This window comes from Citrus sinensis, chromosome 2, assembly GCF_022201045.2.
Source record: "Citrus sinensis cultivar Valencia sweet orange chromosome 2, DVS_A1.0, whole genome shotgun sequence".
NCBI classification, from domain to species: Eukaryota; Viridiplantae; Streptophyta; class Magnoliopsida; order Sapindales; family Rutaceae; genus Citrus; species Citrus sinensis.
The window spans coordinates 30,823,780-30,846,270 of NC_068557.1; the positions used below are offsets into that span (position 1 = coordinate 30,823,780).

The window sequence follows — 22,491 nt, forward strand, 5'->3', positions numbered from 1 at the left end:
TTCATCATTCAGGTCCCTCCATTCCCCTTGCCTACTACACTGTGTTCAATAATTTGGGTTCGTTTTGCAAGGCTACCTTATGGGTGACACATGTTAGCATATGATTGGGACTGCCAAGTAAGCGAAAACAAGAGCCTCTGGCCGGGGGTTGCCTTCGGGCACGTGTTTCAATGAAGTTGTGACGCGTGTCGATGTGACAATGAATCAACCGTTAAGATTAGGTAAGGAGGCTATGTTTATGGGGTCATTTGGGAAAGCAAAGAGAGAGAAGATGGTATTGTTTGTAGCGAATTGAGCATTGGGTGAAGGGCGGGTGGGAAAATGGGGCATAGAGAAATCTTCTTTTGAGAGAGAGTTATGATCTTTCAATATCCCCAAGCAAGATCATATGGGCTGTGGCTTTCATTGGAAAGTGAGGTGTGACGTAGACTTCTTTTTTCTCTTATCTATCAATCTCTTATGGTTTTAGGGTTTTCAAAGTGCTTGCACTCTTAAGAGATTGTAATTGTCTACTAACTCTATAGCTTGCACATGGTGCTCATGATATTCCTCAAAATAGTCCACAGACAAACAGTCTCTAATTTCTTGAACTTTTCTTTGTTTACTAATTTGACTCTTATAAGTACATAAGAGATCAATTATTTCGCAGGGAAATCAAAAAAATTCAAAAGCGAGATCATGACTCCAAGAAAATTCTTCATTCTAACCTCTTAAAGGCATGGATCTTGGTTGCTTGATTAGATATTATCTATGTAGTTTCATATTGATCATCAATTAATGAGCCCACATGGAGATTTTTGCTATAAGAAAACAAGGTAGTTAAAAACTGTTTAATCTGTTTGATTGCCCGTTAATTTGAGTAATGTCCCATCCGAACATGAATGTGGCCATCTCATTTAATGGTTGTGATGTAGATGTTAGTGGGCAGCATGTGAAGTATGGAGGAGGAGGGTCCATGGTGGGGTTTTGGGAATTTATTTTCTTTCAATTAATTAATTTTGAATTAATGCTAATTTATAAGCTCAATAACTCGCACCATCATGAAAATATTCAATCGTAGCATATGGACAACCAGAACTATCAATTCGGTCATGTACAATTCGACAAATGGGTTGTTCCACTGTGGGAACCCTAAGCTACATCTCTATCACAAAAGCTAGCTTTGGGGTAGGGATGAAACAAATTCAGTGAAAGTTCCAAATATTTATTGTACGAGTAAATTAAACTTGTTGTTACTCATTTTTACTCCATCTTACCCGTTGGCCTCGTATCGATAAAAACGAGAAAAAGTTTTGAGATTTTTGGTTACGGTCACGTGGCCGGAAGTGTAGACAAACGAAAATGAAGTCACACTCACTTGTATTATTGCATCTAAACAACTATGAAATTGGAAAGAATCAAGACGTTACTAACGATGCTGATTGAGAAGCCTCCAAATTGGCTAGTTTGAATCCAACCCCCCGCATTCTGAAAGCCACAAGATGAGTACACAGAGCTAGTTATAATGATAAAACGATCCTACATTCTAGTGCTTTACGGTAAATGCAAAATCAACGAAAAATTCAACTTCTTGAGCCCAACAGGAGAGAACGTAGTACTGGGCTTCCCACTGGAAGACGGTTTGTTAACCTCCAAACGTTTTCGCTTATGGGCACTAGCATTTATTCGCAAGACTATTTTGGACTTGGACATGATCCAATCCATGTGAGTCTCTCGAGATATAATAATCATATTGTTAAATGCTTGACGCATTATCTTTATTTTGGGGTGTTGTTTTAATTGATTTTCTCGTTACATCCACGACGTGTATGGTCGTTATTTTCCCCAGACCCCACTCATCAAGTATATATTTTAGGAGAATATTAATTAAAAATTAATATATTATTTTCGGATGAATTTTGAATAATAATATATTTATATGTCGCAAATGACATGTCACTAATAAAATATAGCCGTATGTTTGATAATAATTATCTTTTTCTACCATTATTTATGAAATAATTTTATAACATTAATAAATAAATGACACATCATGTGTTATATTATTTAAAACACAAATTTTGTAACTCAGATTTGTAAATTATATCACTACTCTATTTTGAATAAGACTTTTACTTGTGGGTTATAAATTGAGAACTGACAAAACAAATGAATCTATTTCTCATTTTTTTTCTTGTAAGGAATTGAAAGATTATAATTTAAGTACTTAACCTTTTATAATTCTTTTTCTTCAAATGAATGCATGGTATGTTTATGTATAATAATAATAATTAGCCCCAATTATTAACTACGAGATAAGCCAATAATTAACTAAAACTTAATTATCAGTGAGGAGTATTATATAAATGTTAAATGGAATTGAAAAAAAAAACAAGAAATAGAAAAATTATGTCCCTCGATAATAAAAGATTGAAACGTAGGGATATAAATGAAAAAGAAAAAAAGGAGCCATGGGGAGTCGTAATTTCATTGAAATCCGAAAAATCTCTCATCCGAGATCCGACGACCATCATAGTATGATCGGATCATCCATAATTATGCATACCCCACGCAAACGCTCAAACTGACAACAACACGATACACACTAGTAGCACCAGATGAAACTTGAGTACAGATAACTCCGTCAACTCCACCGGCAAATAACAACACCAAAGATGCCCGTCTTCAAAACCCCATTTAACGGCTACTCCGTCAAATTCTCTCCCTTCTACGAGTCCCGTCTCGCCGTTGCCACCGCCCAAAACTTCGGAATCCTCGGTAATGGCCGCGTCCACGTCCTCGACCTCTCCCCCGCCGCTCCCGCTCTCACCGAACTCGTCGCCTTCGACACTGCCGACGGTGTTTACGACCTCGCATGGTCCGAATCCCACGACTCCCTCCTAATCGCCGCCGTCGCCGATGGATCCGTTAAAATCTACGACACGGCCCTCCCGCCAACGGCCAATCCCATCCGCTCCCTCCACGAGCACACTCGCGAAGTCCACTCGGCCGATTATAACCCCACTCGACGTGATTCTTTCATCACATCGTCCTGGGATGACACGGTTAAACTCTGGACCGTTGACCGGCCTACCAGTGTGCGAACATTTAAAGAACACGCGTATTGCGTGTACAACGCCACGTGGAACCCGCGTCACAGCGACGTGTTCTGTTCCGCGAGTGGGGACTGCACTCTTCGAATTTGGGATGTGAGAGAGATGGGCAGCACGATGATAATTCCGGCACACGAGTTTGAAATTTTAGCTTGTGATTGGAACAAGTACGATGACTGTTTAATTGCGAGTGCTTCAGTTGATAAGAGTATTAAAATTTGGGATGTGAGGAACTATAGAGTTCCAATTGCTGTATTAAATGGACATGGCTATGCCGTGAGGAAAGTGAAATTTTCACCGCACAGGAGGAATTTGTTAGCGTCTTGTTCGTATGACATGACTGTGTGCTTATGGGATTTCATGGTGGAGGATGCTTTGGTTGGGAGGTATGATCATCACACTGAGTTTGCCGTTGGGGTTGATATGAGTGTACTTGTTGAGGGATTGTTGGCCAGTACTGGATGGGATGAGCTTGTCTATGTGTGGCAGCAAGGAATGGATCCCAGAGCGGTTTGATACTTGTTAGGAAGGGATTTTTCTTTTCTTCTTTTTTATTTTCTCCTGTTTTTAAATTTTTATTTTTGTTGTCGTTACAGTTATACATGATGATCATAATTTTATAAACTGGTTGAATGTGATGCTTATTGGGAGATTGGCACACTTTTGGACATAAGTATGAATGTTGCTGGAAAGTTGTCATGTGAAAAATGTTAATAATGGTTCTTGATTCGATTTTTGTTGTATAAACATAAGTTGGTGAATGTGAAAGCCATTGATTGTTGGATTTTTTCAAGTCACGAAGTGCCACCAGAGTTTGTGTTTAACTATCTTCATTGTTTTGTTTGAGCAATGACATTGTTGTATTATCTACATTCTCACTTTCTTTAGAGGTAGTTGTTTATTTGTAGTTCACTAATTTGGTGGCACATCTTTTGTTCAAGTTTACAAATGTGCCTCACATCTATTTGTGTTTGAGCTCTCAGTTTTAATTCCAGTTTCTTTATTTTACAGATTTTAAAGGTGGGAGAAGTTGCAACATATAAAAGTTAGTAATTAGTTGTTTTTGAAGAAGTCATTTTTAGTTCATTTGTTTAAGTGCATACTTAAAAATGTTTTTGGTTCATTTTATCTCCTTAATATTTGTTTTCTCTTGTATGTAGATGTATTTAGCTGCTGCAATGGATATTTAGTTTGTATCTTATGCTTGTTTTGTAAGGTTAGAGCTTAGTGACTTCCTTAAGTTTGTGCCAATTTGCTGAATGAGTAGACTTACCTATTAGTTTCCTGATCCAATCACTGTAGAACCGAATACCATTTTAATGAATGGGTTTAAGTTGGGCTTACAAGTCTCCTTAAGGTAATGCTAGGTTGAGGTGGATGTATATAGAATCTTCTTGAACTCGTATTGCAGGTACCCAGTGTCTTTAGGAAGAATTTATCAGTTGTATCTGGAATTTGATGTACTATAAGACGAGATCGCCGTCTTGACAAACATGAATAGTTTGAATGTGAGAAAAAATTTGATCTTTGTTTCATGTCTGCTAATTGTGACCTTTTTTTTTAAGGAAATGAAGTGATTTGGCATGTTATGACTTGTTTGGGGCGCCTGTTGTAAGATGTCAAGTTCTACTCATTAGAGGTCTCAGATTTTGAACAGATTTGTGATATTCGAAGTTCATTTAGTTCTTTATGCTGTAGTTGGAATTCTTTTGTACCAGCCGCTTCCCTTTCCTAGTGTGCCGCGGTCTGTCAACTTTTACATTAGTGTGTAATGATGGAGAGATTTTGTAATTTATTTTATGCTAGCAGAAGAAACTTGTCGTTTAATGTGTGGTGGGTGACTGTAATGTTGTCTAGAACATAAAGTATTACTCCAGTCATAAATTAAATGTTGGTTACAAAATTATGTTGCCTTAATTTCTATTTGCTTTCTCTTGTGACCTCTAATCATAATATCAGTAGGAGAGCCCTAGGATAGTTGACAAAGTTTCATTGGTTGAATTTTATACTTGCATGTTTTTTTCTTGAGGAAAGCTTTTGTAACCAATGTGCTATGGCTTAGTGGTATTTGGGAGGCTTGTTAAGCGACATCAGGTTAGTAATAGAGAGTTTTATGTCCACACAAGTACTGGTGCTTTGCTTGGATGATCTTTTAAAACATTGTGACATGCTACATTTTAAATGTTTGAAGGTTAGCCCTAGCCCAACCATTCTTTATTTTACATGGATAAGGGGGGAGAGAGAGAGGGGGATACGTTCAATTGGAACTTCAAAGAGCCAGAAGCGCAAATTGCAGTAGACACAACAAAGCCTGAAATGCTTAACAGAGAGATCTCCTGTAGAATGGGAGTGAGAGAAGGAGGTGATGGTGGGGACTGGGAGTAGGGCTGCAGACTCTGTTGATATTAATTGCATGATTTTCATTTTTTTGGTCCCAATGGTTGCGTTTAAGTTTGCCTCATTTAAAAAAGGAAAAAAAGGGTTGTAGTTATGTTTGGTTTATCATTTGCACTTTCTGAAAGGTTTTGGAGCTATGGTCTCTGTTTCTGTGTTGAGCTACTACAAATAAGAGGTCATTGGTGATGTCTTTTGTCCCTTCCTAGTCCCAAAAAAACAGTTGGTAGCTTGCGCGTTACTGCTTGATACCTTCCATCATCCAATTTGGAAGAGACAGTGTTCTTGTATGCTAATGGTTGAACTCTGATATCGACAATTGGATTACGCAATGATTTTGAAATATGGGCTTGATCGTTCTCACGTGGTGCTCGATTATTGCCTAAATTAAAAGGTTGGTTGGATGTAAATGATTAGACACTTTCTTCGTCTATAATGGAGATTGGGGAATCTAATAGGAAGTTTGGCATCGTTCATCCATTCGATCTCTGCCATCTGGGTAACAATCGAAGAATTCTCCTTCAAATTTTTTTTTAAAAAAAAATCATGAAATCTTTTCTGCGTATGATTCTTTTAGGGCGTAATAATCAAAATCCGGTTTCTCTCTTTTCGGGCTAGTGGAAGTGTTACTGTGGAAGATAAGGTCTCATTCAAATCTTACCATAAAGTTGCCTGCACTGTTAATGAATCATTGGCATTCGGCCATCCACTTGTCGAGTTTTAGACAATTTTGCGGTGTCGAGCGCTCGTTATTTAGTACTGCTAACTTTAAAAATTTTGGCTGCTGTCAGCACTCAGCAGTTATATCGTACTGAGAAGTATCCCCTGCGCCCCAAGTTCAAGCGGTGAGCCTGCCAGATCAACTTTTTAGAAGTCACCAAGTCTAAAAAATTAACGCTCACAGAGATACATTATCCTTTGAAATTCTGTCAACTCACTATGGGCTTTGGGAAATATAGAGAAGTTGTGGCAATAAGGGAAGATTATCAAATCAAAATCTTAACAAAGAACCAATTATATAAGCCCTAAAGAAAATGATTCGCAGGGCTCTGCTTCTGTCCTGTCAATGATTCTCTTTACAATTTTGTAATCACACTCACTTACACGAAAAAAATATGGAGAAAATTTATATTAGTGCATTTGCAGGTCTCATTTATAGGACCACTAGATCTATCAAATGATAAGATCCTTAATGGATGCGTATGTCCCACATAAATTTCTCTCACATCTTTTATTTTTCTTCGTTATTAATCAATTAGTGGCATGTAAGCTTTAACTTTTCTTTTTGAGTCACTTTTGTAGAAGTTGCTTGTGAGTTGTGTCAACTATAATTAGATCTAGCAAAATGTGTTATGAATCATGTTCGTATCGTATCAAATTTAAGTTGATTCAAACCCAATCTATTTAATAATTATATCAAAATATTAAAATTTAAACCTGACATAAAAAATAAATAGGTGACTCAGCACAATTATTTAATAATCAAGTAAATGTGTCACCCAATATGACATAATCCAATAACCCGCTTAATACATATTTAACAAGATTTACATCAAAACATTACACACCTATTTGACACAAATTATACTCGTTTATATATCTAAATAATATTATGTATCGATATCATAAAATATACATATCTACCAAAATATTATATATTTATAGCAATGTTATATAAGCCCTAAAGAAAATGATTTGTAGGGCTTTGCTTTTGTCCTACCAATAGAATGATTTTCTTTATAATTTTGTAATCGCACTCACTTGAATGAAAAAATCAAGAGAAAATTTATATTATTACATTTGTAGGTCTTACTCACAGGACCATCAGATCTCTCAAATGATAAGATCTTTAAGGGGTGGATTTGTCCCACACAAATTTCTCTCATATATTTTATCTTTCTTCATTATTTATTAATTAAGCTTTAACTTTTCTTTTGAGTCGCTTTTGTAGGAGTTGCATAAACTATAATTAGACATAGCAAAATAAGTCATTCAGTCATATTTATGTCATATCAAATTTAGGCTGACCCAAACTCAATTTATTTAATAATCATGTCAAAATATTGAAATCAGAACCCGACATAAAAAATAAATGGGTGACTCGATATAACTCATTTAATAATCAGGTAATCGTGTCACCCAATACGACATAATCGGTCATTGAGTCAAATTCATGTCATGTCAAATTTAGGCTAACTCAAACTCAATCTATTTAATAATCATGTCAAAACATTGAAATCAGAACCCGATATAAAAAATAAATGGGTGACTCGGTATAACTCATTTAATAATCAAGTAATCGTGTCACCAAGCAAGACATAATCGGTCATTGAGTCATATTTGTGTCATGTCAAATTTAGGCTAACCCAAACTCAATCTATTTAATAATCATATCAAAATATTGAAATCAGAACCTGACATGAAAATAAATGGGTGACTCGGTATAACTCATTTAATAATCAGGTAATCGTGTCACTCAACAGGACATAATCCAATAACCGGCTTAATAGTTATTTAACAAGATTTACATCAAACTTATACACTCATTTTAACACAAATTACACTCATTTATATATCTAAATATTATTACGTATCGATATTATAAAATATACATATTTACCAAAATATTATACATTTATACCATTGAAGTTTTAAATCTATATAGAATATTGTAAAATAAAACACAGTATGAATGTTTAATCTTCAGCTAAAAAAAAAGAGAGAATCGTGTCGAAAATTTGAATTTTGATGCAAATTAATTAAAATAGAAAACATAAGTTGTATATTTTAATGTAAACATGAATTAATTTGTATTTACTGTTTAATAATCGTATCATTAACTAAGTGAATAAAAAACTGAACTTAACCCGACAAAAGAAAAAAAAATATTAACCGAAATATAATTTATTTAATATTCATGTTAATTTTTATGATCTAAATGTCGGATATCGAACCCTTTAAATTTTACAGACTCTACCTGTTATTATGGTAATGGCCGCCCTTTCTGCGTTTTAATACCTGAAAAAAAGGTCATAATTAGTGTTGCCATGCCAAATGGGTTCACCATGTAACAGCAACACCATCATTGATCATTCTACCCGGCACTGAATCTAAAATGGAGGCGTGACCACAAAGACTTGCACCAAGTTTATCATTCTGCATTTTCTATTTAGTAGTACATGATATAGTTAATTTTGGATTACCCTGTTTATGAATTAATAATTTTTAAATAGACGCTTTATTTTTAAAAATCTTAATTTATTTTTTGTTCTTGTTAATAAGATAAAATTAATCCATCAACCTATTTCTATTTTCCTCTATTTTCTGAACAAAAGTGGGATAACTTCAGGTTTTTAAAAGAAAATGAAGAGATTTGAAAATAATCAGTGAATAATCCGAAATTTATCCTATATGATATATCTATGTATAATCCAAAATTCCAAATAAAAAAGAATAGAGAATCTTGAAATTAAAGCATCAAATTTATCTGACGAAAATTCATGTACCAAAGGTTTGGGTCCCCCACCCAGTTATAAAACTTGCTGGGTGAAAGACATTTTTCTACTAGTGGTTGCTCAAGAACGATGGCATTCATACAGTTTATGGAGAATTTGAATCCACAACGTTTCTCTTTGGCTATGATATGCGACAACGTATTACACAAGCTTATCCGTCTTTTCATAAACCCTTCGTTTCAGTACTTCTACCAGAAGAAAATTACTCTCTGTCCAATATCGGGATTGAAAAAAAAATGACATAAAAAAATTAGACAAAATAAATAAGATAAGGAAATGTGTATAAAATTAAAAAATGCACACGAGTTTATTTTGTAGCGAAAATAGTTTGCCTTTAGTGTTTTTTTGATTTCTATGTCAAATTTCTTGTGCATTTATTAATTTTGTAGCAAAAATAGTTCGCCTTTAGTACTTTTTTTTAAAAGTTTTATGTCAATTTTTTTGTTCACATATCAATCATTACTCAACTTTTTATATGTACTTTCGTCAATTTCTTCTTTTCATATATTCTTCGCTGCAGCAGCAGCTGCATGTTTCATTTTTATATATAAGATAGTTGAATTGCCGGACATCAAAATCTTTGTTACAATTTCTCGATAATGAACTAATTAACTTATTATATTCCTTTTTGAACTTTAATTTATCATGTTACATTCAATAGGTGCGGAGGATCATTTAGTGCTGAAATTTGTTGTAAAAATTTGTATGTCGCATAGTCTACACTAAGGTCCTCTCCTGATTTGAGTATTTTTTATTTGAGTAATATAATATAAATAGGGGCAAAACTATGGTACCACAATAGTATCATACCACAGCTGGATTCAGTCCACAGTGGTCTCCATAGTTAGATCTAATGGCTGGATTCAGCTATGGGCCTATGGCATGGTACCACTGTGATACCATAGCTGGACCCTATAAATAGGATTTACTTTCTTTATAGTTTAAATTTATTAAACATCTATCAACGTGTCAGTTTTTACTAAAGAGAAGTTCAAATCTGAGATGATCTTAATCAAGTTTAATTATCCAAAAGTTTTGTAACTTAAAATCAAAAGAGAATTAGTCCAACTTTATAATAATAAGCCATCAATAACAGAACTTAAATTTTTAACTACCCTTCAAATAAGAGTGTGTGTTTGTACGCGCTCGTAAGAAAAACAATATTGGAACAATGTCACTTAGTCACTCTTTCAAGAGAAAAAAATTCCACTTTAAGGCATAATCATGAGAAGTTATCTATCAACAATACCAAAGTAATTAGAAGCGAATAGTAAAATAATTAATTTTAATCATACGTGATGAAAATATCGTAAATGTAACAGCAAATATTTATTAAAGTTAAGAAGAGAGTACTTATCTCTCTTATAGTCATCTGACTATCTTAACGAAAAAGTAATAAAATGAATGTTTTATAAAGTTATAGTAGTAAAAATTTAGGAAACAATACTTATTGGAGTAATTTGATATTTTGTAATTTTTGAGGTGGTGAAATGATAATTATCCTATTTTAAATTTTAAAAGTCGATGTCAATTTTTTTTAAAAAAAAATTTTTGAAGCATGATGGACTTGCGCATTCTAATTTGGGGTGTAACTATCCTCACCCTTTTTCGAATTTAAAAACTTCCAAATTCTTAGCTTAAATTATTTGTATACTTATTTCACATTCTATCAGATGTCATCCTTGCACAAATATAAATAATTAGTTTAGTTAATGTCCAAATTATACTTGGAGCATTTTATTGGTTAGTAAGAATTTATGACAAAATTGTAAGTAAAAGATTTAAATAAATATATTTAAACCTACAGCTAGCAAAAATATTATTCCAAAAAGAAAAAGAGAAGTTGAAAATTGAAATATCTAGTAAAGGTCAAAAAGGGGGGAAAGATGAAATGAAAAAGAGGAAGAATAAAAGGGGTAGTGGATGATGATCAATAAGAGCAGCCCGCAAGCCAAGTGGCAGCCCACTGCCCACCAACCGCTAGTACCTTTCATGCTAATTGCCTAGCTGGGCAGCTACAGAATGTCTGTATCTTTATCTTGTACGCTAACAATTCGACCAAGAGCAAACCATCAGTTTCTTTCACTGTATCTTTATCTTCATCCTCAGACTCCCAGCCCCTTGCCATAAAAGCATATATTTCTTCTTTCTTCTATTAAAGCCACCAGTTCCCACTTCCCACACATTTTGAATACTCTCGCAAGTCTTAAGCCACCAGTTGTTGATATAGTGTGTGTATCTTTATCTTCATTCTTAGAGCTCCATCTCATATATCTATGCATGCAAATTTCTCCTCTCTAGCCACCAGTACTTTCCGCTATTATTATCGCATATCTTTATAACTTCATCTTGACACCTTTGCGCTTATTAGATTCTCTCTTTCTCCCCCCCTCCCCTCATAAGCCACCAGTCTGGTGATACTTTTCATCTTCACCCTCACTTAATGATCGATCCCTTCTTAGTTTCTTTTGTATCTACCTTTACGTACACCACATATATAAAACATTTAGAGACATCACGACCATATCCATCTGTTTCTCTCTCTCCCCACATGCCACCCGTTTCCATTATTGAATCTTTATCTTCGTTTTCATTCCTCACCACCTTGCTGTGTATAAATAGCATACGATTCAGGTTTCATTTGTTTATTATATATCTATATTCAACCCGCCAGGGCGGCCATCAAATATCTATCTCTGATCTTTTCCTCTCGTTCAATGTTCTTAACTTATTATTAGGTATTAGAGGGAGGTAGGCATATAGTAAAAATATATGCAATAATATATGGCTGCCACAACTGTTATCAAAGTTCCAAATTTTCACGATATACTACCAGATGCCATTATGTCAAACATATTCAGCTTAATTACAGATACTCGTACGCGCAACGCCATGTCCCTTGTGTGCCTTAAATGGTGCAAGCTAGAGCGGTCAACACGCAAATCCCTCGCTCTCCGAGGAAATATCCGCGATCTTAATCAAGTCCCTGTTTGCTTTCAAGCAATCAACAATCTTGATCTTTCATGTCTCTCCCCTTGGGGACACCCTCTTTTAGAATCCTCATCAAACCCTTCTCTTCTTGCTAAACTCCTCAGCCATGCCTTTCCTTCTGTTGTGTCTCTAACTATTTATGCCAGAAGCCCTTTAACTCTTCACTTTCTTGCCCCCGAGTGGCCTAAATTAAGCCACGTTAAGCTTGTTCGCTGGCACCAGCGTTTCAATGCTCCTATTGGTTATGACTTTTTTGCATTATTTGAGCACTGCCCTTCACTCTCTTCAATTGATCTCTCTCATTTCTATTGCTGGACCGAAGATTTACCTACAGCATTTGAATTATACCCTTCTATTGCAGCTTCTCTTTCACATCTTAATCTCCTCGTCGGTCATTCTTTCACCGAGGGTTATAAATCTCATGAGCTTTTATCCATCACTTCTGCTTGTCCAAATCTGAGCCAATTACTTGCAACCTGTGTATTTGACCACAGATTCCTTGGCTTTGTTGGGGATGAAACTTTGCTTTCTATTGCTTCAAACTGCCCCCGTCTTTCCCTTCTTCACCTCGCTGATTCTACAGCCTTATCATCCAATTCCAGCAGGGCTGATCGTAACAACAACGATGAAGGTTACGCGTCTGAAGATGCTAGGATCAGTCCTACTGCACTCGGAGACTTTTTTGAAAGCCTTCCATTGCTTGAAGAGTTGGTTCTTGATGTTGGTAACAATGTTAGAGATACTTGGCCAGCACTAGAGTTGCTTAATTCCAAGTGCCCGCGGCTTAAATCTTTGAAGCTGGGGCAAGTCCATGGAATTTGCAGAGAGATTGATTCTTCTATGCCAGCTGCTGGGGTTGCTCTCTGGAAAGGTCTGGAATCCTTGTCCATTAAAAACTCTGCTGATTTAACTGATTCTGCCTTGATTGCTATTTCGCTTGGCTGTTCAAACCTCACCAAATTCGAGGTTCAAGGTTGCAATAAGATCACAAAAATGGGGATGCAGATCTTTGCTCGTGTTCTAGAGAAAACTTTGGTTGATGTGAGGATATCTTCTTGCAAATATCTCAATACCGTGTGCTCACTACAGGCTTTGGAGCCAATCCGAGATCGGATACAACGGCTACATGTAGATTGTGTGTGGGAGAGTGTTGAGCAATATTCACAGGATCATGAAATTCGAGGAGAAAGTAGCAGTTCAAGTCATGAAGCTTGTGGATTCAAGGATTTTCAAACAGAAAAGCGAATCATGATGTCGGAAGAAGAAGCAAGCTTGAAAAAGAAAGGCAAGTGCTGCGACGGTAGCGGTAATGGTTTCTCTTCTTGTAGTGATACTTGGACCAAGCTAAAATATCTTTCTCTGTGGATTGCCGTTGGTGAGCTGCTGAATCCAATACGTTTAGCAGGGCTAGAGAATTGTCCTATCCTTGAAGAAATACAAATAAAAGTTGTTGGTGATTGCAGAAATCAACAGAAACCTGTTTTCATGGCTGAATTTGGGCTAAATTCTTTAGTAAATTATCCTCAACTTTCGAGGATGCATTTTGATTGTGGTGACGCCATAGGATTTGCACTTACTGCGCCTAGAGGATATGCAGATTTGAGCCTGTGGGAGCGTTTTTATTTGAATGGAATTGAGAATTTGAATCTAAAGGAGCTCAATTATTGGCCTCCGCAAGACATGGATGTGCACCAGAGAAGCCTTTCTCTGCCAGCTGCCGGATTGCTTTCGCAATGTCGAAGTCTGAGGAAACTTTTCATTCATGGGACTGCAAATGAACATTTCATGTCGTTTTTTCTCAAGATACCAACTCTCAGGGATGTGCAACTCAGAGAAGATTATTATCCTGCTCCCGAAAATGATACCACCTCAGAAATGAGAGTTGATTCTTGCTATCGATTTCAGGATGCCCTTAACAGGCGTCACATTCCTGACTAGTAAATTAATTCAAGCTATATATATATATATATATATATGAACTAGCTGTAAGTTCTACTCCTTTGTTCATACACATAAATGGTGAAACATGCATGCAAGCAGGAACATAAAAAATAAAAAAAAAGTTGAAATTCCCCATATTCCAGCCAAATTTCTGTGGCCTTGGAATAAATTTATGAAACGTAACGTTCTACTGTAGCTTTTCAATCTAAAGAAAAGAACACAAATTTTTTGGATCAGGACTGAGAATCACAAGTCATAAAGTTTGCGAGAATCTCCAGAAAGATCGGTTCAGCTTTCTCAACCCTTCAATTTGGTACAATGATTTAATATTAGTATTTATTATATTAATATATTTATTGATTACAATGTTCAATCTTGGATGATTACAAAACTAACTAGCTAACTAAACCCGCTTCATTTGATTGCGAATGTACAATGTTCACATCAATTGCTGTTAGGAACGGGATGCTCTAGTTGTAAAATAAAATTAGTAAGTCATCAATTAATCATCTATTTTACCAAACAATTGATAACTATAAAACAATAATATCAAACGGCAGCCTAATTCAAATTAATTCACATTATGTTATGTTTACTTTCTGGCGTGGGAGTGAAGAATGTAGATTCCTTCTACTGTCGTGTTTACTTACAAATTTTATTCCCACTCCCCCCTCTTTCCTTTTTACCCTTATATTTAATAAAATAAAATAAAAAATATTTAATAAAATATTATATTATAAATTACATTTATTAAAAATAATTAGATTAAACATATTTAAATATAATATTATTATATTTATTTAAAAATAATAGTATTATATTTATTTAATATTAGTAATTAATAATAATAAATATTTTATTCTAAGAAAATATTAATTTTGTACTATATTAGTAATAATAATGTTTCATTTGTGTTGCTCTTATTAATAATTTTCTATTACATAATTAAAATTAAAATTAATACAAATTTGTGATTTATATAATTAAGAATATTAATAATAATAAAATAATTATTTTATTTTTTAAATATATTTTTATTAATTTTGTAATTAAAAAACTATAATTTTTTAAATAAGGGTAAAACCGTAATTTTAAATCATTTACTCCCAATCTAAGACAATGTAAACACATAAATTGGATTTTGATTTCAATTTCACATTCTCATTCCAGTGTAAATAAACAACCTACTCTTACTCCCACTCCGCACTTCTAATCTCAGGATTCTCATTCCAAACCAAAATATAAACGCTACCTTAATGTATTGAGGCGACTATCTTGAGAAGATTCTCCATTTTATAGTGTCTAGAATTAATTATGGGACAAAAAAGCAACTTACTCCTACTTTGGGACTTAGCTATCAGCTATGGTGCAACTGTGGTACCATTCCATAGCTGCACTTAGCCATTGAATCTCTCACCATAACCGGATCCAATGACTAGGTGGAGCATAGCTGGACCCCTTACTTTAGGTATCTTCTGGTTCAATTATACTAGAGTCTATGTTGTTTATAATAAAATTAAAAGAAGTTAGAGTTTAAAAATTTTAACATTTAAGTCCTCTCTGTTTTAGTTTGTATAAACCCTTCATTGTACTTGATGATTAGGGAGTAAGTGAAATTATTTAAGCCATCAAAATATTTTATAAACCTACTTGTTAGTTAATAAGATTTATTACTAAAATGCCTAAAATATAAATTTCTAATATGGCCCAGGTAAAAAAAATTAAATGGAAGTGTTTTGTTAGAAAATGAATTCTTTATGTCGACTTATTTAGAATCTATTTCTAATTTCATGTAATATTCTAAACTTCTAAAAATTAAAAATAGTTGTGGTCTTTATACCATTTCTAGTTGTATATATTTTGTTAAAACTTCTCTCAATTTTCTTGTAGTTGACAATAATGTAAAGGATTATATAATGATTTTTAGTTTTATATGAATGTTGGGTCATTTAAATTTGACCATAAAAATTTCTTCATTCAAATATAGTTGAACAAATTATATTTGTTTGGTTTGTGGTGACTGAATTACATTTTGATAATAATTTGATAAAAAAAAGTTATTATTGTAATTTGATAGAAATTATTACACAATTTAATGGGTTTTGATTAGTCATGATTATGTTAGGTATTTACTTAGGTTTATAGTGTATAAGAAATTGGAAACAATGCGGATTTAAATGTCAAAATTGTGCAACCTTTACTTTTCTGATTCCTTTCATAAACAATGGGGATTATATTGTAAATAACTAAACAAAGACATTCCTGAAAGCACAAAATGACAAACTTGGAAGTACCTTGCAACTGGTGCCAGATAGCCGAATCCTTAATCATGAGGAAAGTAGATACTGCAATTTCTTTCGCACTCATAGAAAAGAAAAAAAGAGAGGGAAAATGGAACCAGTAAGTTGCATGAAAAATTAGATCAAGAATCTCAAAATTAAAAAAAAAGAGAGAAATTCCAGTATTCCACCTCGAAGATTGATGCAAAATTACATTTATTAAAAAACACTGGGCCTCCAATAAATTGAGTCCACTATACCAACTTCGCTCTTTTTTTTTTCGTCTTATTTTTTCTTGAAGTAATTGAAAAAACACTAGGCCTCTGCCTCCAAGTTAATTAAGATAACATTTACATTTTTATAATAGAGTATAAATTTTGAGGAGTGGAAATCTTACGATTGAGAGTATAGAGTGGGAGTGATAGTAGTTGTTGAATGAGAGTATGAAATCATAATTAGAATCAAATTTATGTGTTTACTTTATCATGTGTTGGGAGTTAATAGTTTTTAATTATAATTTTACCCTTATTTAAAGAATTTTAGTTTTTAATTACAAAATTAATAAAAATATTTTAAAAATAAAATATTATATTTTTAAATTAATAATAATGATTAATATTTTTAATTATATAAATAATAATTTTTTATTAGTTTTAATTTTAATTATGTAAATTAAAAACTATTGGTAAGAGCAACACAAATGAAGCATTACTATTAATAATATAGTACAAAATTAATATTTTATTAGAATAAACTATTAATTATTATTAATTATGAATATTAAATAAATATAGCACTATTATTTTTAAATAAATATAATAATATTATATTTTCAAATAAAAATAGTATATAGTAATATTATTAATTGACTATGAATATAAAAATATTATTTTTAAATAATTTTAACTTAAAATCAATGTAAATTATGATTTTTAATTAAATATAATAATATTATTTAAATAAATATGATATTATTTATTTTATTTTATGATATCATTTAGTTTATTAAATATAATTATGTCAATTTTTTTTTTAAAAAAGAAAGAATCCAATCTCACCTCTCCTATGGAATGATAATTATACTCCCCATTCTAAAAATAAGTGGGATTCACGGGATTAAATTTTTAGTCTTTCCTTAAATTATGCAAATAAGTACTAGAGTAGGAGGAATCTATACTCTTTACTTTTATTTCAATAAGTAAATATAGCATAATTTAATATCTAATTGGTCTGCGTGACAAGGGAAAGACAATATATTGGATAAATAAATGATGCCAGATCCACCAACTTTTGGGACGTTTTCTATTGTCATTCATGAAGTTCAAATTTTCAAGTAAAAAATATTGAGTGGTTGTTATTCATTTGAGCATGCTCATAGTATGCGTACTTATCATAGAACGTCCAATTTATAGCAATTTGTGCACGGATAATTTGGTCCGAACCTCACATAGATCGCTTCAAAAGCTGTCATCATATATTTCATCTTTAACCGAGGATGGGTATGCGAATCACTCATGACCTTTAACAATATTTTAGAAATACTATATATATATATATATATATAAAAGAATGTGGCAACCGGCAAACTGGGCAGCAGAGGCAAAAAGCGGTCGTTGGTTAGCATGAGAAAATTTGAGGGATGGTATATTCTAATTTCTAAAAGCAAATGGCAAATTGGCCAACATTAGCCTCCAAATTTTATAGACGACAGGCAGGCTGCGGCTGATCCAAAGATAAAAAAAAAGGATAAGAAAGATGATATACACAATACATGCCTTGAAGTTCAAACACCTGTTTCAAGAAAAGGCAATAAATTATCTAATTTTATGTGGAAAAAAGCCAAAATTTTCGATCAAAAGTATCTATCTACGCAAACCCAATCTCTAACTAACTTTAGCACTATCGGATATCGATCGATCTTTTAGCAATTATGACGACAATATATTCCACAGACATTTTTCATTTCTTTTTTTTTTTTTAATTCCGGTGGTCGTCGTCGTCGTCTATATACCGCGCCAAATTTCTATTGCACGTACATTTAAAAAAAAAAAAGAACTAAAAATTTAAATTAAATTAAACCCACCATGCATGAACATGAAGCAGAGTGTCTCATCGGATTCAAACCATAGACGCACCACTCCCGCAGGTGATACTGCGCCGTTTCGGCAACCCACAGGCTAGTTGCAACCTGCGGGCTGGCCCCCGGGAAGGGTGATGGTATTCTCGGGGTTAGCAGCAGAAAGAAGCACGGAGAGGCTGGATCAGCTTGATGATGAGTTGCACGTGACGATCATTGGTGAGAATTGATATTAATTTACATGAAATTTGCAAAGAGGACACCTGCGCTTTTGCTGATATGATTAGTCAGCAATTAATATTAATTTTGGTTTTGTTTTTTGTCTTTTGTGATGATTATTTTGTTAATCAAGATGACGATTTATTTCTTAAAAGCTCCAGTCTACGAGAAATATAGTGAATATGGTCTTCCAAACCGAAAAACAAGATCGAGGTCTTCCAAAATGGCACTACGAGCCCGGCTATTGACAGCCCTTCAAGGTCCTTTAAAATACCCCTTTGCTAAATACACCCAACAGAAATAAACGAAGAATTTAAAATACACCTCTAAAAAAATACCTTTTTATTCCACAACTAACCTTTCTCATAAACCTAGTGAAATAAGATTTTCTGAAAAAAAACATCTACAACCGCAGCCAACAACTATATTCTCATTATATGAATTAACAATTAGAAATGATATAAGAGTGAAGGGGTGTATATAATTTTATGGTTAAAAAAGTAAATACAAGTAAAAGGTGTTTTATAAATTTGAAAGGGTGCCAATAGCTCCACTCTAGGACTATATGTGCATGAAAATATTTGCCAATAAATTAAAAAAAAAAAAGAGATTATTATAACTGCATTTTGAATTTTTTTTTTTTTTCCCAATGAATACATTGCTGGGTTTAACTCCTGGTGATCCAACTCAATTGCATAGCAAAATTATTTCGGATTAAGAAGAACGTGGGCTCAAAATCTCGATGTTGAGGTTGAGGCCTTTCTTTGACTGTTAGATAATTATAGTTCTCATCTCTGAGCATCTATTCACCCTACTCAACGGTCAAACTATCTGAATGGTAGAAGCAGACCAAACACCAAACTAATTTGGTTCTAACAAGGTTCTCTCCAAGAAATAAATAAATTTCCAACAAAAGAAAAATACTTTTTTTCATTGAATAACGAAAGAAATACTTTAGAATATTTAAAGATTAAAATTTCAATAATTAATAGCGATCCCATTAGTCTTTTTATATATACTACGAAAATTAAAAACTCACAAATGGGTAACTGCAACTGCAGAAATACCCAGGCGAGGCTCATTATTTTGTCAACTTCAATTTGTTATTTTTGTCTCTATGAAACACAAAATTTGATTTTAATTTTAATTTTCTCTGTATAATCGAAAATGGAATGGTGGGAACAAGAAATACAAACGTCATTGTTTATTGAGTTTGACTGGTAGGCTTGAAGCTGCTACCAATTCCTAACCATATAAATCATCAGCACACAAAAACAATGAAGGAAGTATGAAGATCAATCACTGACTTAGCAACCCTTTTGAGCAAATGGGATTTCAACTGGCTATTCTTTTCTTGATTTTGGCTTCGGCTGCTAGCCTCCCTAGTGAACACTCCATCATTGGTCATGACTTTAATGAGTTTGTTTCAGAGGAGCGGGTATTCGAGTTATTTCAACGATGGAAAGATAAGCATGGCAAGGCTTACAAGCATACAGAAGAGGCAGAAAGGAGGTTCAGGAATTTTAAGAATAATTTGGAGTATGTTGTTGAAAAGAAAAATAATCCTGGTGGGCATGTTGTTGGGTTGAACAAGTTTGCTGATATGAGCAATGAGGAGTTTCGAGAAATTTATTTGAAAAAGATTCAAAAGCCTATTGGCAAAGCGATTGGTAATGCAAAGAGTAACTTGCACAAGACGGTACAATCATGCGAAGCACCATCGAGCTTGGATTGGAGGAAAAGGGGAATCGTTACTCCTGTTAAGGACCAAGGAAGCTGTGGTACGTCTTGTTCTTCTTTTTTGACCTGATCACTAAATAATAGTACTTTTAGCGTTTTCACCAGTCACAAATTGTTATATTCTATAGTTTCTTGACTGTGTGTGTAATTTTTGTTAACAGGAAGTTGTTGGTCGTTCTCTACGACTGGAGCCATTGAAGGAATAAATGCCTTGGTCACTGGAGACCTCATTAGCCTTTCGGAACAAGAACTCGTGGATTGTGATACCACAAGCTATGGATGTGATGGAGGCTACATGGACTATGCATTTGAATGGGTTATTAACAACGGTGGAATCGACACAGAATCTGATTATCCTTACACCGGTGTCGATGGTACCTGCAATATCACCAAGGTTTGGCCAAATACTAATAAAACTTGATACATGAACGTTTGAGGACCATAATAATTTTATCTGGTTTTACTTTGATCAGGAGGAAACCAAAGTTGTATCTATTGATGGTTATAAAGATGTAGAGCCATCCGATAGTGCACTGCTATGTGCTGCAGTTCAACAACCGATTAGCGTTGGCATGGTTGGCTCTGCAAGTGATTTTCAGCTATATACAAGTGTAAGTTCCAGGTGCCTTGACTTCTTCATCAAACATATTTTCAAAATTTTTTAGTGACATGAAAATTTTGTGATGTGATGTGATCAGGGAATTTACAATGGTGACTGTTCCAACGACCCATATTACATTGATCATGCGGTTTTGATAGTTGGTTATGGCTCTGAAAATGGTGAAGATTATTGGATTGTAAAGAATTCTTGGGGAACAAGTTGGGGAATTGACGGATACTTTTACATAACAAGGGACACCAGTTTAGAATATGGTAAATGTGCCATCAATGCTATGGCTTCTTATCCAATCAAAGAATCCTATGCACCATCTCCCTATTCACCACCATCCGAGCCACCCCCGCTACCGTCACCGCCACCACCACCACCTCCATCTCCATCACCAAGTCAATGCGGAGACTTTTCCTATTGTCCAAGTGGTGAAACCTGTTGTTGCATTTTTGGGTTCTTGGATTTTTGCTGGATCTATGGCTGCTGTCCCTATGAGAATGCTGTTTGCTGCGCTGGAACTCAAGACTGCTGCCCTGCTGATTATCCTATTTGTGATATTGAAGAAGGGCTCTGCCTCAAGGTATGCGAATTCTACTTCATGAATTTCAGGATTAAGGCATAAATAGTTGAATTTCTAATGTTTATTTTTCTTAACTATATTAGTTGTTAACATTTGTTGTACAGAAGTACGGAGATTACCTGGGAGTAGCGGCAAAGAGCCGAATGCTGGCTAAGCATAAGTTGCCATGGACTAAAATTGAGGAAACAGAGAAGATGCACCAATCTCTTCAGTGGAAGAGGAACCCATTTGCTGCAATACGCTAAATAAATGAGCAACATTCATTTATCGTCTCGTTGAGTGTGAACTTTGAACTTTGAAGGTTGCCTTCACTCTTGCTATGTCGCTTTTTTCTTCTAAATAGTTTCTGGGAAACAGCCCTTAAAATTTTTGTCCATATCTCATGGCTTGAAAGGTTGTTCAAATTGAAGCCACTTTAGCATCATAATCCAGGCCTCGTTGTCATATGGGGTTTTATCACAATAAATGACTTATTCTGCGGTTTGCTTTGTATAATTTAAATGCAGTTTTTTTATATATAATAATTTGGATACAATTTATGAAAATAGCTGGAACCTTCTTGAAGGTCTTCTTAGTTGCAACAAGATTCCTTTTCAATTATCCAAGAATTTTGTCACTATAACCCTTGATCTGATAAACTGATATAAGCCATTATAGCACTTTCGAATCTTGGTTCCACCATTATGCACATTGGCAACTTTTGTCTGCCAACAATATCAGCGATGAATGATGATGATGCTGCTGGTTTGCCAGACAGCCACTCCATCAAAATTTAAGCTTCCGTTGCTTTTAAATACCATTGAAGCTACCATAATGCTATAGTCTTTTAACATTACAAAGTTGTAGAACTAGAACTGTAGAAGATGAAATTCGTTCGTCTGCAGCCTGCACAACAGAGAGTTTATTTATAACTGAAGATGAGAATGGTTGCTCAATTTTACAAATCCCATGATTAAGAAAGGAAAATTCAATCCTTGTTGTGTGTATGTTTCAACTTATTATAAAGATATACATACACATGGTAAATACTAAATAGATAAGAAATAATATTTT

At 34.1% G+C, this 22,491-nt stretch overlaps 3 protein-coding genes across 3 annotated transcripts; all 3 read left to right on the forward strand.

The window, feature by feature from the left end:
• The first annotated feature begins 2,394 nt into the window (after window positions 1-2,394).
• LOC102611035 (peroxisome biogenesis protein 7) lies at window positions 2,395-3,824 on the forward strand. Its single transcript, XM_006467581.4, has one exon. It carries the CDS (start codon window positions 2,655-2,657, stop codon window positions 3,606-3,608), a length of 954 nt encoding a protein of 317 aa, XP_006467644.1. The 5' UTR covers window positions 2,395-2,654; the 3' UTR covers window positions 3,609-3,824.
• A 7,027-nt stretch (window positions 3,825-10,851) lies between these two features.
• Window positions 10,852-14,081, forward strand: LOC102618957 (F-box/LRR-repeat MAX2 homolog A-like). The gene has a single exon (XM_006468138.3). The coding sequence runs from the start codon at window positions 11,786-11,788 to the stop codon at window positions 13,928-13,930; it is 2,145 nt and encodes a 714-aa protein (XP_006468201.1). The 5' UTR covers window positions 10,852-11,785; the 3' UTR covers window positions 13,931-14,081.
• Window positions 14,082-19,774: 5,693 nt separating this feature from the next.
• LOC102610734 (low-temperature-induced cysteine proteinase-like) lies at window positions 19,775-21,983 on the forward strand. Its single transcript, XM_006467580.4, has 5 exons — window positions 19,775-20,289; window positions 20,410-20,642; window positions 20,722-20,859; window positions 20,947-21,438; window positions 21,543-21,983. Exons 1-5 carry the CDS (start codon window positions 19,836-19,838, stop codon window positions 21,681-21,683), a joined length of 1,458 nt encoding a protein of 485 aa, XP_006467643.1. The 5' UTR covers window positions 19,775-19,835; the 3' UTR covers window positions 21,684-21,983.
• Window positions 21,984-22,491: the final 508 nt, after the last annotated feature.